The sequence below is a fragment of the Monodon monoceros genome, unplaced genomic scaffold (assembly GCF_005190385.1).
Source record: "Monodon monoceros isolate NGI ecotype Baffin Bay Population unplaced genomic scaffold, NGI_Narwhal_1 Super_Scaffold_5, whole genome shotgun sequence".
Classification (NCBI taxonomy): Eukaryota; Metazoa; Chordata; class Mammalia; order Artiodactyla; family Monodontidae; genus Monodon; species Monodon monoceros.
The window spans coordinates 27890346-27905179 of record NW_021703782.1 but is presented as its reverse complement, the minus strand read 5'-3'; the positions used below and the strand labels follow the sequence as shown (position 1 = coordinate 27905179).

The following is a 14834-nucleotide window of genomic DNA, read 5'->3' as shown; positions in this document are numbered from 1 at the left end:
GATAGCTTCTCTTTCATAATCTATTTTTATGTCGTTTTATATAGTTCACTCCGGAGTGGAGTTTCTTTTTTTTTTAATTAATTGCTGATGAGACGCTTTTCCTCCAGCTTACCCGACAGCCGGCAATCACGTCCCACTGTGTAGCTGACTCTTCCAAACCCTTGACAGGCAGGAGCCCTTGTCTTAATATATAAGTTAAAAGGTGACTATTCATCAAGAAATAACACTCTTCTTTAAAAAAAAGATTTTTCATAAGTTTCATTTCAAAAAACTCCTTTACTGAGTTCAAAAACAATTTGGTTAAAAAAAAAATCTACTTACATAAAAAATCTTCACCTCTGTCATGTAAAATAAGGGACCTTTATAAACATGTATTTTCTTTTATTATGCCATTTTCTTCATTTCTTTCAAATACCAAACTTAGGCTGGTAAATATCCCTTTTGCATTTTAAGATCTGTTTTGTTTCAAAACATTCACATTTCTTTCAACAAATTTGAGCTTGGAAAAATGATTCTTTCTTTTTAATCTTTACCAGATGTTGTTTATACTACAAGCAATTTTTTTTCAGTACTCCATAATGCAATTATTGTTTAATTAGTGATAAATCTGTCATTTCTGGGCTTAAAAAAAAAAATTAACAAGTACCAAATGTACTTTTGTATTTTAAATTTACCCGTGCTCTCTGAGAGGGTTAAGACACAGGGATGCCAGCTCTGGAAGCAGAGCAAAATCCCCCAAATCTGAAGTTCCTCTTCTAGCCTCGCCCAGTGGCCTCTATCCTGTTGGTTTGTGTAGCCTGAGCGGGGAAGATAGCTCTTCAGCCCCCTGCTGCTTCCTGGCGCAGCCTCTGAGTGGCAGTGACCTCCCAGGTCAACTACTGCCCTGTTTTGTTTTCTTTTTTTTGGTTTTTCTTTTTTTTTGTTTCTCTCCCTTCATCCCTGACTGGCTGCCAAGTCCTGCATCCCCAGCAGTGAAAACAGAACATGAGATCTAGGCCTCTTTCTTTACAGACGATGCTGGGTGATCTGGTGCCCCCCTGAGGTCGATGCTGGAAAGTGCAATTACTGAGATTTTTTTTTTTTTACCTCTTAGCTACAAGCAGAAACCACCTCCACACTTTTCTATTCGATCACTGCTAAATTATCTACCTCAGCTTTTGTTAAATTACATGCATCACATTAAAGAGCTCAAAAACGAAATGCTTAAAAGACTGCTAATGAGAAAGCAGGAAGAGAAAACCCTAGAACATTAGTAAGAAGTTATTCAAACAGAGAAAACTGACATCATCCAGGATGTGGAGTTAATTCTTCAGTATAATTTTTTATTAAAGGGGAGCTGTGTTTGGAATTTTGTGTAAAAGAAGTTTCCTTTTCTTTTGGAAGTGGCTATGATTGCTATCTGGAGGATGAAAACAAGAATGCCTCTTATCTCATACGAGGGAGGTCAAGCAGGACACTGAGGTATCTGCATGTTTATTATTCTTAAGCTCTTATTAGATCAAGAACTACTTTTTCACCCTATCTTTATTGAGGTATAGTTGACAAGATAAAGAACTAATTTTAAGGGCACTATGAAGAGAATACCAGGAGTGTTTCCTGATTTAAAATCTGAATAAACAAAACCAACCCCCCCCCGCCCCACCCCCCGCACTCTTTAGTGGGCAAATCTCTAGATCCCGCTGGAGGGGCCAGCCAGAGAAGGATCAAATGGGAGGGCATGGGAACCAGGGTATATCCCGGCCCTGGCATGCAGCAGGGCAGCCAAGCACAGTGCCACCCAGCCAGCACTCTTCATTCAAATGTGGAATATAAACAATAGCTTTCTGGGCTCCACAAACAGAATTGTAACTGCAAAACATAACATCCTTCTGATTTGGGGCCAGCCTTGGGAAACCAAACAGTGCCAAGAAAGCTGAATAATTAGCAAGTGGCTTTCACTGCTTTTGGTGACATCAGTTTTTAAGGTCAGGTCTGAAGCTACGGATTAGGTCTTCCATTGCCTGTTCTGTCAAGGGACACACAAGACCATCTGCTTTTGAAAAGTGTCAGTCTGCTCAGTAGATGACAAACTGAGTTAATACCTTGGTTTATTTAGGAGCACCAAATGTGGCAGGTGGGCATGTACTTGGGGGAGGTCCAGCCCACAAGAGCCAAAGGGTGAGTCTCAAAAGTAAACAGGTTTTGAAAACTTACTTTTATTTTATTTTAGAAGTCAAAAACATACATGCACTTAGAATTCAGGTGATTATTAGGTTAGTGGCTTATTATTCATAGTCTTAATGGAAAATACCAAGCCTTGCATCCTTGAGAGGCCAAAGAACATTTGGGGAGATTATTTCACTTTGTACAACCTGTACTACACTTTTATCTTTTGTTTTTGCAACATCTTGGTAACTATAGAATTTCTAGGGCTAATTCTGGATAGTCCCAAGAGATGGAAACATAATTAACAGCGCTCCATATAAAATACAAGTTATGTAGACCATCACACTTTAATTACTCTCAGAATCCAGCTCTAATGTAATAGGCATCGAGTTTCTTCTGGAGGAAAGTACCGCAGTCCTGTGCTAGCTGAGTCTTCAAGATCTCTCTGATACTTATGCACGGTCCTGTCACTGCACCAAGATATTGTGCTATGATAAATGAATCAGGTGATGCAATTAGGAAGCAGGTTCTTCAGGTTACCCTTCCAATCACTCAGTCATGTCACAGGCTTATTCCAGCCTGCCGGGGTTTTTGGCCCAGTATGCCTGAGGAGAGCAGCCCACGCCAATCAAGGACTTGCAGCTCTGTATTATAATTACCTCCTTGAACCATAAGGCACAGAGGGGTTACATCCTGCCAATGCCACAATAAATTAAACAAAATAACACCCTCTGGAATCCCCCCTTTAACCATAATGGAAGCTCTGAATGTCTACACACATGATCCTGATAAATGCTTTTGGTAAATCAACTGACTTCAAAACTGTTTGGGGGAAATCATTTTACACTGTAAATTGGAGACGGAAGGTTATACAATGCGATGTTTAATGGGAGCGCCTGCTCTCTCTCTCATACACAGTATCCTGTGTTTACTGAAGTGCTGCTCAGGCCCTAGGGCCACAGGGAAAAGGACGCAAAGAGGCTCAGAGAAGAATCACAAGGTTGCTGAATCAAACCAACTTAGAGAAGTCGATGAAACTGGAATTTTTCTATAGGGAGAAGACTTAAAGGAAGTTTAATGAGAACCTTGAAAGCAAGAAAATAGCTCAGTTACTATATTTTGCCACTGAAAAAGGACCAGAGAAAATTAAATTATAGCATGTATATTTAAGTTAGAAATAGATTTACCTGATAATAAAGGTAATGTTTTGAATAGGTTGCCAGGGGCTTCTAAAAGCCTTTGTTTATACTGAATTTTATTATAATTATTTTTATATAAAGTGCCTTCTTATTTTTCACCATAATATGCAACTCTTGTGAATGATGAGGTCAAGGAGAATTTTCCTAAAAGTAACTCTCTTTGGGCTCTCTCAGTCTTTATACCTTTCTTCTTTTCTATTTTTCTATCAGACACTATAAACTTCTAAATCAGTTGGGTTCAATTTGTGCCAGCTAACTTGCAGATGAAAGCATCATGGCTGTTGGAGACTACAACACTATCCATGGTCACCTGGGAGGCCCCAGAATGGGAAGGCAAAGAGGAGCCCAGGAAATAGGGAGAAGGCAAGCACGGCCATGGTCACACACGTGAGCTGGTAGGGACTGATCAGGACCTAAAAAGAGAACTGGGATATTGTAAGAAGGCAGCAGATTCAATTATGATTCTCTTACACAGCCTCCAATTTAAAAGAGAAAGAAAAAAACCAGGAAGTTCTAAGTGAATTAAACATATAGAAGGTGTCAGATGGGGGACTGTGCAAACTCAGCCAACCTCAGCGCACTCTAGGCAGAGACTCACCCCCGCCCAACACACGCCTCAGCTCAGCAGGGAGGCGCGCACTCTCCTCGGCCCAGTTTCCTGAACACCAACATAAGATCTGATGGTTCACCATCTCCCTTGAGCTAAGTTTCCCCATCTGTACAAAAGGAAGCAAATCTCTGCCCCATATCTCCCCTAGGTTACAAAAGCTAATGAGAAAACATGTTAGAGCCTACTGAAGTTCCTGTAAGAGGCCCCAGAAGCATGACACCTCCTGTAGTTTTTTAATTGTTTTTTTCAGAGTGCATTGGTCTTTATTCCTGCTCTTACAAAAATGCACATAAATTCCAGAGCTGCCTCCCACAGAGGGAAAGCATCCCCATTGGTCAGTTCCCAGGGCTGCCGGAAGGCTTGGGCCCCTGACACTGGATTAGGCAATGGGGCCCATTTGGCCCACTGAGCCCCCGACTTCCCAGGCCTGAGAAGTGCTGAGTAGAGGGGAGACTGGGCAGCCCCTGAATGGAGGGAGGGGTCAAGGCTGGCAGGCTGACACCAAAAGAAAACTGACATAATTCTCAGTTGTTTTTGTTGTTTTAACCATTTTTCTGGGGTTTTGTTTTTTATCTTTTAAGTATTTTATTTTTCCTCTAGTGAAGGGTTAAAAGTTTATTTTTTGAATGCTTTTCTTTGTTAATTGATTCCTCCTATTGTTCATAAGATCCTCACTTTTTAAAACTTAACTTTTCATGTGGAAATGAGAAATACTGTTTTAAAAAATTTGTTGTCCAAATGTCAGGTCAATTCTTGTGAATATGCAATATAAGGTGCAATGATCAAGTAAATCTCGAAGCTTGCCTTTTTTTTTTGCCCGTGCCACTCAGCTTGTGGGCTGGTGGGATCTTAGTTCCCCGACCAGGGATTGAACCTGGGGCCACAGCTGTGAAAGCACCAAGTCCTAACCACTGGACCACCAAGGAATTCCCTCACCTTATTTTTAATACATGCTCTAAGTATGCAGAAAAGCCCCCTACATTAGGCATTTCAAAAATAAAATGTAGACAGATGATTATTTTAAAAGGTGCCAATCGCTCTTTAGTTTACATTTTTTTCCGCTTGTGCTGACTAAAAGAAATGATACCCAGCATCGTCTTTAAGGATTTTTCTCCTCATCAAAACCCGGCACATACCAGCAATGAGTCTTTCATAAAGCATTCGATCCTCCTCAGAAAATTTCTCTCACTGGAGATAAGCTTTTCAAAAAGATGCAGCATTGTATTTTCAAGGCTGGGAAGGTGCCGAAGCCAGAGGCAGAGTATAGCTGACGCGGGGAGAGAAATCTTCTTCCTTTCAGTAAGAAATAAACAAAACTTTAATATAAATGAGTCACTGAAAAAAGAAGCAACTGACAAAGGATTAATCTCCAAAATATACAAACAGCTCACGGAGCTCAACATCAAAAAACCAAACAACCCAATTAAAAAATGGGCTGAAGATCTAACATACAGATGGCCAAGAGGCACATGAAAAGATGCTCAACATCACTAATCATTAGAGAGATGCAAATCAAAACTCCAATGAGGTATCACCTCACACCGGTCAGAATGGCCATCATCAAAAAATCTACAAACAATAAGTGCTGGAGAGGGTGTGGAGAAAAGGGAACCCTCTTGCACTGTTGGTGGGAATGTAGATTGATAAAGCCACTATGGAGAACAGCATGGAGGTTCCTCAAAAACCTAAAAATAGAACTACCATTCAACCTAGCAATCCCACTACTGGGCATATACCCTGAGAAAACCATAATTCAAAAGGACACATGTACCCCAATGTTCATTGCAGCAGTATTTACAATAGCCAGGTCATGGAAACAACCTAAATGTCCAACGACAGATGAATGGATAAAGAAGATGTGGCACATATACAGAATGGAATATTACTCAGCCATAAAAAGGAAAGTGGGTCATTTGAAGAGATGTGGATGGACCTGGAGTCAGTCTGTCATACAGAGTGAAGTAAGCCATAAAGAGAAAAACAAATATCGTATATTAACGCATATATGTGGAATCTAGAAAAATGATACAGGTGAACCTATTTGTAGGGCAGGAATAGAGATACAGATGTAGAGAACAGACGGGTGGACACAGTGGGGGAAGGAGAGGGTGGGTCAAATTGGGAGATTGGGTTTGACGTAGATACACTGCCATGTGTAAAATGGATAGCTAGGGGGAACCTGCTGTATAGCACAGGGAATTCAGCTCGGTGCTCTGTGACGACCTAGATGGGTGGGATGGGGGGGGTGGGAGGGAGGTCCAAGAGGGAAGGGATATAGCTATACATATAGCTGACTCACTTCACTGTACAGCAGAAACTAACACAACATTGTAAAGCAATTGTACCCTTAAAAAAAAAAAAGAAAGTTCAAAATGCAATAACAAATCCAATCTGTGACTTTTTTTCATTATGGTCATAGTAGCAGTTAATATTTATAGTATCAATGAATATGTACCAAGTATCCCTTTGCAAATATGCTTCCACTTCAACTCAAGAAAAAAAAAATGCTTTCAAAAAGGACAAATAAATATATAGTGAAGGAAGAAAGAGAGCGATAAAAAATGTGATGGAAAAAGGCCTTGAGATATCCAGGTAAATGCAGTCCCTAATTTAAGAAACAGTTATGTTTGAAAGTGCATCATAACGGTTTAAAATGTGGAGTCAGCCCTGGGTTTGAGTCCCAGAGCCACCACCTACTCACTATATGACCTTGGGGAAGTTACTTAACCTCTAAACCTCAGTTTACTCATCTGTAAAACAGGCCTACCTCCCTCCCAGTGTTGTCAGAAGGATCAAATGCAATAATAACACATGTACAGTGAGTGCTTAGGACAGTTCTTGGCACATAGTAAATATTTAATCACTGTATTTGTAAATCTGTTGAAAATTCTCTTTAGTAATACTTTCATAAAAGGTGGTTGGACTGGTTGATCCACAGTTGATCCACAGCATGATACACTATAGACCCTAACCATTTCGTATAGTTACATTTCTATAGGATAATGTATTTGGAGATTCCTCCTATGTCAGGTCAGTGAATCAGGGATTCTACTTCTCCCGGGAGGGAGCTCTAGGGGGACATCTGTCTAACTCTGAGCCACCGGCAGGGGGCCCTCCCTGTGAATGCTGAGCCTCTTCTGGCCTGGTGGAAACTTGGCTTTCTTCTCTCGGCCCTGCTTTTCCAAGGCCTCCTGCCCTTTCACCTGCAGGACCACAGAGAGCAGAGTGCTTTTCCAGGTTCTGCTAAAGATGTTTACTGCTTTTAATAAGAAAAATGAAAGCTGGGGACACAAAGGTTTCCCATTACCCAACAATCCCTTCAGGGTCTTTCCCTTCACCATCACTTCTGGGCCATTTCTCTGCAGGAGCTGGCATGAAGCCCAGGGAATGGGTACAGGGGCAGGAAATGAATAGGCAAAGACACAGGGTAGCAATTTCTAGTAGTTTCTTTTTGTTCTTCTCCCATAGCCTAACTCCTGTAGACCTTGTCCTAGATTAACTCTGGGGCAAGACTGAAAGAGGCTGAAGAATTGTAGGGTCTGTCACAGGAGCACGCAGAAGGGCAGGAGAAAGGAAGGGAGGCATGGCCCTCATCCGACCCTCTTTATAACTCCCATCTCACGATGAGCTTCAGCTCTTCTGGGAAGTCTTACAGGACCCCCTTCCCTCTCCATACCTGGCAATGAAGAACTGCCATGGTGCTGCAAACTCATATCACCTGGCACATTCTGGGGCCACACTATGGATGTCCTCTATTGTGGCACCGGTGCTTTGGGCTGCCATTCCCATGCCACCACCCCTGTTATACTCGATGGCAAGGAGCTGGTAGTCACGCATTCAAGGAAGATGGCTAAGCACTTCCCATGTGGCACTCAATGTGCTGGGTGCAAGCCAAACAACTGGGAACAAACAGACCTAATCTGTATCCTTAGCGGTTTAGGGCCCAGTGGGAGGTATACATACATATATACATACACACACACACACACACACACACACACACACACACACACACATCAACTGTGATAAAGGCAATGAAGGAAAAGTACGGGCTGAGGAAAAAGAGAATATCAGGAGGGGCCCAATTTAGATCAGGTGGTCAGGGACAGCCTCTCCAGTTGAGTTTAGCTAGAGGCTAGCTTGGTGGATAGGCAAGGGAGTACTGGGAAAAGCACCTCAGCAGAGGGAACAGCAGCTGTGTCAGAAGAGAGCAAAGGTGAGGCGTCCTGTGATGAGGCTGTGCAGGACCACAGGCAAGGCAAGGGTCTGGTGTTTTATTCTGGCCCAGAAGGTTTTTGTTTTTGTTTTTAATTTATTAATTTATTTTTGGCTGCGTTGGGTCTTCGTTGCTGCACGCGGGCTTTCTCTAGTTGTGGTGAGTGGGGGCTACTCTTCGTTGCGGTGCACGGGCTTCTCATTGCAGTGGTTTCTTTTGTTGCAGAGCATGGGCTCTAGGTGCGCATGCTTCAGTAGTTGTGGCACGTGGGCTCAGTAGTTGTGGCTCGCGGGCTCTAGAGCACAGGCTCAGTAGTTGTGGCACATGGGCCTAGTTGCTCCACAGCATGTGGGATCTTCCCGGACCAGGGCTCGAACCCGTGTCCCCTGTATTGGCCACCGGATTCTTAACCACTGCGCCACCAGGGAAGCCCTGGCCCAGAAGGTTTTAAACAGAGGAGTGCCAGGATCCAATTTACATTTCAAAGATCACTCTGATTGCTGCATGGAGAACTCAGTTCAGAGAAAAGAGTGGGTGCAAATTTCCAGGGGGAGCTGGTGTTAGCTTGGACCTGGGTGGCACTGGAGAAGGAGAGATAGTGTATTCTAGCAGTGATATTAAGAGATACTGGCAATGAATTTGATGAGAGTTGGTGAAGACGAGGTAGGAATCAAGGCTGTCGCAAGTTTCTTGAGCTGCAAGATGGATGGACATACCATTTACTCAATGGAAAGAAGGGAAGAAAAGGTTTGTGAAGGATTTACTGAGAGCTTAGTTTGGGGTGTGTGAATTTAGAATGGCTGAGGCACAATCCAACAGAGGTATGACGTAGGTCCTTGAATATCCAAGTTGGAAGTTCTGCGGAGAGATCTGGGCTGAAGATCTATATTAGGGAGCTGTCAGCTGGCATAGAGCAGTAAGAGAATGGAGGAGAACTCTGAGGGACAGAGGTCTGAGTGGGGAGAGGGCCCAGGTCTGTGCCCCAACTGTTGAAGGAGCTTCAACAGGTAAAGGAAGAGGTGGGGGAGCTGCAGACAGAAGGAGGAGTGCCAGACATTCAGGAGACAGAAGCAGAGAACCATGTCACCAAGGAAGAGAAGGCCAGTCCAGCTGTAACCAAGTCTGCGGAGAGGCTGAGGACGTGCGGAGGGAAGCACGAGCACTGCGTCGGGCAGGCCCTTTGTGACCTCCCCAAGAAAAGTGTTGGATGGGGATGGAGTGATGGAAGCTGAAGGCAGAGTCCATGAGGAGAAGAGTGGAAGTGCAGCCAGCATTGCAGACTGGTCTTCAGAGGTACGGCTGTGCTAGGAGTGAGTGACAACAGGAAGCCACACAGGGTGGTGGCCTTGTGTGCTCCTGAAAGGTGGTGTTTTGGGCTGACTGCTGATGGGCCGGATGAAGAGGAGCTGGAGAGGCTGAAGGGCCAGTAGCTGCCATTTATTAAGGTCTCACCTGGAACAATGCTAAGCATTTTACTTGTATTTTAATCCTCATAACAACCCTACAAAACAAGTACCATTATTATCCTTATTTTTTGAGGTTGGAGTGGGACAGAGGACTCACAGCCACGATTTGAACCTAGGAGGTCTGGTGCTGGAGCCAGTCCTCAGCCTCAAGTCACACATAGGCCTCTCCACTCTGCAGGCAGGAGAGTGGAGGATGTTGCTCAGAAGCTGGGGCCTGGTACAGGGGTGAAAGCAGACAGTTTTCCCGGGTGAGCCAGATGCCTGGACCCTGTGTTCACTCCCTTCAGTGTCTAGGGAAGTCTTTTCAAAAGTCCAGGCTATCAGCCAATTTTAGCCACATTAACAGATGCCTGGGAAGGGATTTCTGTCCAGCTTTCTTGAGAGAGAAGAACATCCCTTGGGAGTAGGGAGAGGGTGTCTATAGCCTCTGTCTCAGAGCCAGAAAGCCGCTGGGAGGCAGGGAAGCTCTGAGGTGCAGGGGGAAGAACTTGGCCGCACAGTGGCTCCTCCCTTCCCAAATAACACCTGCTCTCATCACACCTTATCTTTTTTGAGGATCTATGTGAAATAAATATGTACCTCATTAGAAAAGTTTCTCACTTCAGTGAGAGTTCTTCAGAGGCAGTCCCATTCCTAAGCCCTCTGAGCAGCAATATGTGCAGTGTAATTTCTATCATGAGGTCATGGTGGCCGAGTGATGCCCAGTGCACAGAGGCAGGAGCTGTTAAGAATGGTGAACAGTAGATAGATATGAACAAATGTAAAAGGAAGCTAGTGTAAAATGGTAGTTCCAGCAAACATCTGAATTAAAAGATATTGCTCAGTTACAAATTTACATAAGAGTTGTGTAAGTTCTATACTCAAGTCAGTAAGTACATAATATTTTTGTTCTATTCTCAGACACAGTTTGAAAAATGTATATGTTAACAATTGTCTTTTTATTACCCTTGATTCATAGCACACTCTACTAATTGTTGTAAATGATTAAATCTATGGGCTCATGTTTAGTATTTGAAATATCTATTAACAAAAAAAATATATATTTTTCTCTAAAACATCAAAAACTTAACTACAATTAATCTTGGATGAAGAAATTACCAAAGCAACATGATCTTAATATATTGCATAACAGAATTTGGCTGGACTGTAAATGTAAATTATATATAATTTATATTATATATAAATTATATTTCAATAAAACCAGGAAAAAAGAAGGCAAATTATAAAAGAAGTGCAAATGGCAGATTTTCAACCTTATTAATAGTATAGAAGGGTAAACTAACACATCCAGGAGGTATCATTTTTTCATGCTCACATTAGCAAATGTTTAGATGAATGATAACATCCAGTGCTAAAGCAGGTATAGGATATGGGTGTTCTCAGAAGTGGGACAGGGAATGGCTTTGCCCTTTTGGTTAAGTCATGTGATACCACCTAATAAACTGTAAAATACACATATCCCTCGTCATCATAACCATACTTTTGTGAATCTGCCTGGCAGAAATAAAGGCATTAGTTAGAAGGTATTTATTGCAGCAATATTTAAAGAAAAAATTAGAAACAACTTGAATGTATCCATTGGCAAATAGCTAAATAAATTAAGGTCCATTCATATCAGGAAATATGTTCCTATTTTATAATGAATTGGATCTATATCCCTTGAGGGATACCCAAGCTATGTTGGTTAAAAAACAGGTTCCAGAGTCATGTGTATGATGCAATGCTGTTTTTCTTTTTGCTTTTTTAAAAAACCTTATTAAAAAAAGAGAGAAAATTGTTTCACATAGATTTCTAATGTTTACAAGAGTATAAGGTATGTTTACCAGAAGTACTACAGTGTGATAAGGAGGGGATAATTGACATTTTCTGTATATACTTCTGCACTGTTTGACCTGACCTGATAAAATGTATATATTTCTGTGGAAATGTTAAAGAGCCAATAAAGTAAAAAAAGAAAAACATTTTTGGGGACACTGAAAAATTTCATTCTATTCAACATGTGTTAGTTACAGAAACTCTAAGGCTGTCCTTTTCCTACTCTGTCTATAGTTATTCCATCCATCTAGCCTGGATACTGATCAAAATGACAAATTCAAGAAAAATAGATTAAGATTAAAAACTTGGCTCTCCAAAATTCCTATGTAATAATCACAGTAAGTTTTCTGCATTATAGCTGTTTTACAATTTCTGACACAGAGCAGGAGAGGCCTGGAAAGGACACTCTACCCTGTCCAACATCTCCTGCTATTAGACTCTTCTGGACAGATGCCTCCTGGACATTTAAAAAACTGTACTTTGTTTCCCCAAATACTCAATTTAGTGTACTTTGTTTCCCCAAATACTCAATTTAGTGAGCTAGTTGTGTGCCCCATCCTCTTGAAAAAGATGTAATTAGGTAAAGAAATTGGTCCAGATGCTTATTAAATAATTTTGGCTCCAAATGTTTTTTTATAGCAAAACCAGAATATGGAATTCAATACTTTGCAAGAGAGGTTCCGGAGGGCGGCGATCATCGGTAGGGAATGTGTTCTAACACTGTCTGAGAGGTAGAGGAGAGAAAGGAGCTTCCTTACTCAAGAGGAACGCAGGCAGTGTTCCATCTTTCCAAACCAGAAAGAGATCAAGGGCTGCCTGGGCTGCCGGAAGTAGCCCACAGAAATCAGGACCAACTTTTTTGGAGAACTACTTAATTCCAAGGACCCGGAAAGAATATTCTCTATTACATTTCAAAGGTGTATTTCCATGAAAACTTGATCGAAGGAGTATATCAAATTTGAGGAAACTGTGCCATCATTATCACTTATATGTGCAGAGAAGTCACTCCTTAAAGCAAAGAGCAGCAACACCAATCAAAGGAAATGTACAGATGCAAACATACTGGAAAGTCTATTACAAATCAGTATCAGCAGGTTTTTACTTGAAAAGTAAACTTTTTCAATAACTAATTTTGTGATCATATCTTAGTAAGATTAAAAAAAAAAAGAAAAAAAAGGATGCCAGGATAGATAGAAATGGGAGTATTAGTTACTACTACTGCTTTGCTAACTTTTTGTCCTTGGTATTACACTAGCTTTTCTTCGTTTAGACATTCACTTATACTGACAACATTTAAAGCCTGATTTTTCTTTTTTTTTTTTTTCTGGCCGTGCTGCACGTTTTTCGGGATCTTAGTTCCCTGACTAGGGATTGAACCTGGGCCCCAGCAGTGAAAGCGCCGAGTCCTAACCACTGGATTGCCAGATTTAAAGCCTTAAAGCCTGATTTTTTTCTTATTGGAGCGAAGAAACATAAAACTAGAAGCTTGGTTGAAGGCTAGCCTTTTCTTGTAATTTATTTTTTTCTTATTTAGCATCTTTGGAGGCTGTATTAGCTTTTTCAGCAATGGAAATTTAGCTACATCTGGACTTAGTTCAGTGATAATTTCATTAGGAGGAAAAGATATAAGCTTGAGAAAACCTAAATAAAACATTATCAAAAATAATATAATTATTATTAAAGTCAACAACAATAATAACAGCAACAAGCTAACAGTTATTGAGTATTTATTTTGGGTGCCAGGCACCCTGCTAAATATTTTATAGGCACTAGACCCATTTAAATATGTTCCAGTGTGCCTGGGACAGGCTTGTGTCTGTTATCCCACCATAATTATAATAGGTACCTCTTTTAACTCTCAAAAGTGTCACGGTCTACAATTTATAAGTGTATCGTCACCCTATTTGACACTCACAGTTACTGCATGAGGTCAGTTGCTTGGTCAGTCACACACCCACTCTTTCTTTCATTTGTTCATTGGCTCATTCATTCCAGTATGTAGAAAAAATTCTCCAACTAGTTATCAAACTTCTCAATATTTTTGAAGCAATGGATTTATGTTTACCTTAGAGGCCATGTCATGCAGAATTACTTGTACTCCACAGACTTATGAAAGGATTGCATAAGCCCTCCCAGAAAGGTTTTACACAATGTGCAGCCTGCAGGTGGCTATTACGGCAACCCCAGGGATAGACTTAAGGAGTTTGGTTTGACTTTTAAGCCAAGAAATTATAAAGTTCCTCTAGGTTATCTAAACTGCAGAGAGGAGCAAGCATCTGCTGTTTAAAAGAAGACAGGCTGCCCATTTCTGAAAATACATGACTATATTTGGAGGCCAAGGCCAAAGACACCCAACCAATTGTAAACCAGATGAAATTCCACTGGTGATTGTGGTAAGCAAATAGTTGGAAGGCTAAACACAGGGCAGGGCACCTTGGTCAAAGAAAGTACGTGGTTTCTAAATGACCACGCAGCACACTTGGGGAACTCTTCAAGGGGCTGGGGGAAAGGGGGTACCAGTGAGGAGGTGGTAATCTGAATCAGCCTCCCCGTGTCAACATGTGGCTGGGATGCTCTGTCTACGGGAAAGTGTCCATGGAAAGGCTCCAGCCCTTACGCCACTGCTTGGGGAACTTGCTGAGCTGAAGCCATAAGAATTGGACAAGTTGAAGACCACCCAGCATTTCTCGACAGTCTGTCCCCTGTGGATTAGCAGACATAATTTTCCAAACCAAATAAATTTTATTAGTTACTGAGGGAGAACATGCTATCACAAGTAAAATAAATAGCAAAGGAGTTCAGGCCTACTCATGGAGCTGCTACCCTCAGCTTTCCATCTGAGCACTGCTGGTCGAGGAAGAGTGGCTATTCTCTAAGCAGGCCTCCTTCTTGCCAGTAATTTCTGAAGCAGCTTTGTGGGGTTTCACAGAGGATGCTGAGGGGCATTCTCCTTCTCATTACCTTTAATTCAGCTCTTGCTGAAAAAGTAAGACTGGAAATACAAGTTGTTAAGACCATATTCTTCAATAAAATGTATTACTAAATAAATCAGAAATAGAGCTACCAAGGTGAAATGCAAAGAGCATTTTACTTAAAAGTAAATACTATGAATAATTGCTTTGGAGGGTAAAAAATGAAATTTGCTGGGGTGAGCCACTAGAACCTGCAGTGTGTACTCAGGTAAATGATGTGACGGACACATGCATGTGGAGCACACTTACCACATTATACAGACTTTCAGATTGATTATTATCCAATATCTTACATAAATAACAAAGATAACTGATCAGACTCCTCAGGAAGTTCAGACTCTTGGATAAATTTTGACATAAGTTTAAGTAGACAGAAAAAAAGACTCCATATTCTTAGCCATGAAAATTATG

At 41.5% G+C, this 14834-nt stretch overlaps 1 protein-coding gene across 6 annotated transcripts in view; it reads right to left on the bottom strand.

Annotated features, from left to right (window-relative positions):
- Positions 1 to 14834, bottom strand: part of FANCC (FA complementation group C) — a 263659-nt gene that overhangs the window by 29789 nt on the left and 219036 nt on the right. For all 6 annotated transcript variants that reach the window (XM_029202039.1, XM_029202038.1, XM_029202043.1 and 3 more), the window contains one exon: positions 5091 to 5247. In XM_029202039.1, the coding sequence (XP_029057872.1) occupies positions 5091 to 5247 (157 nt within the window). The remainder of the gene's footprint in view (positions 1 to 5090; positions 5248 to 14834) is intronic.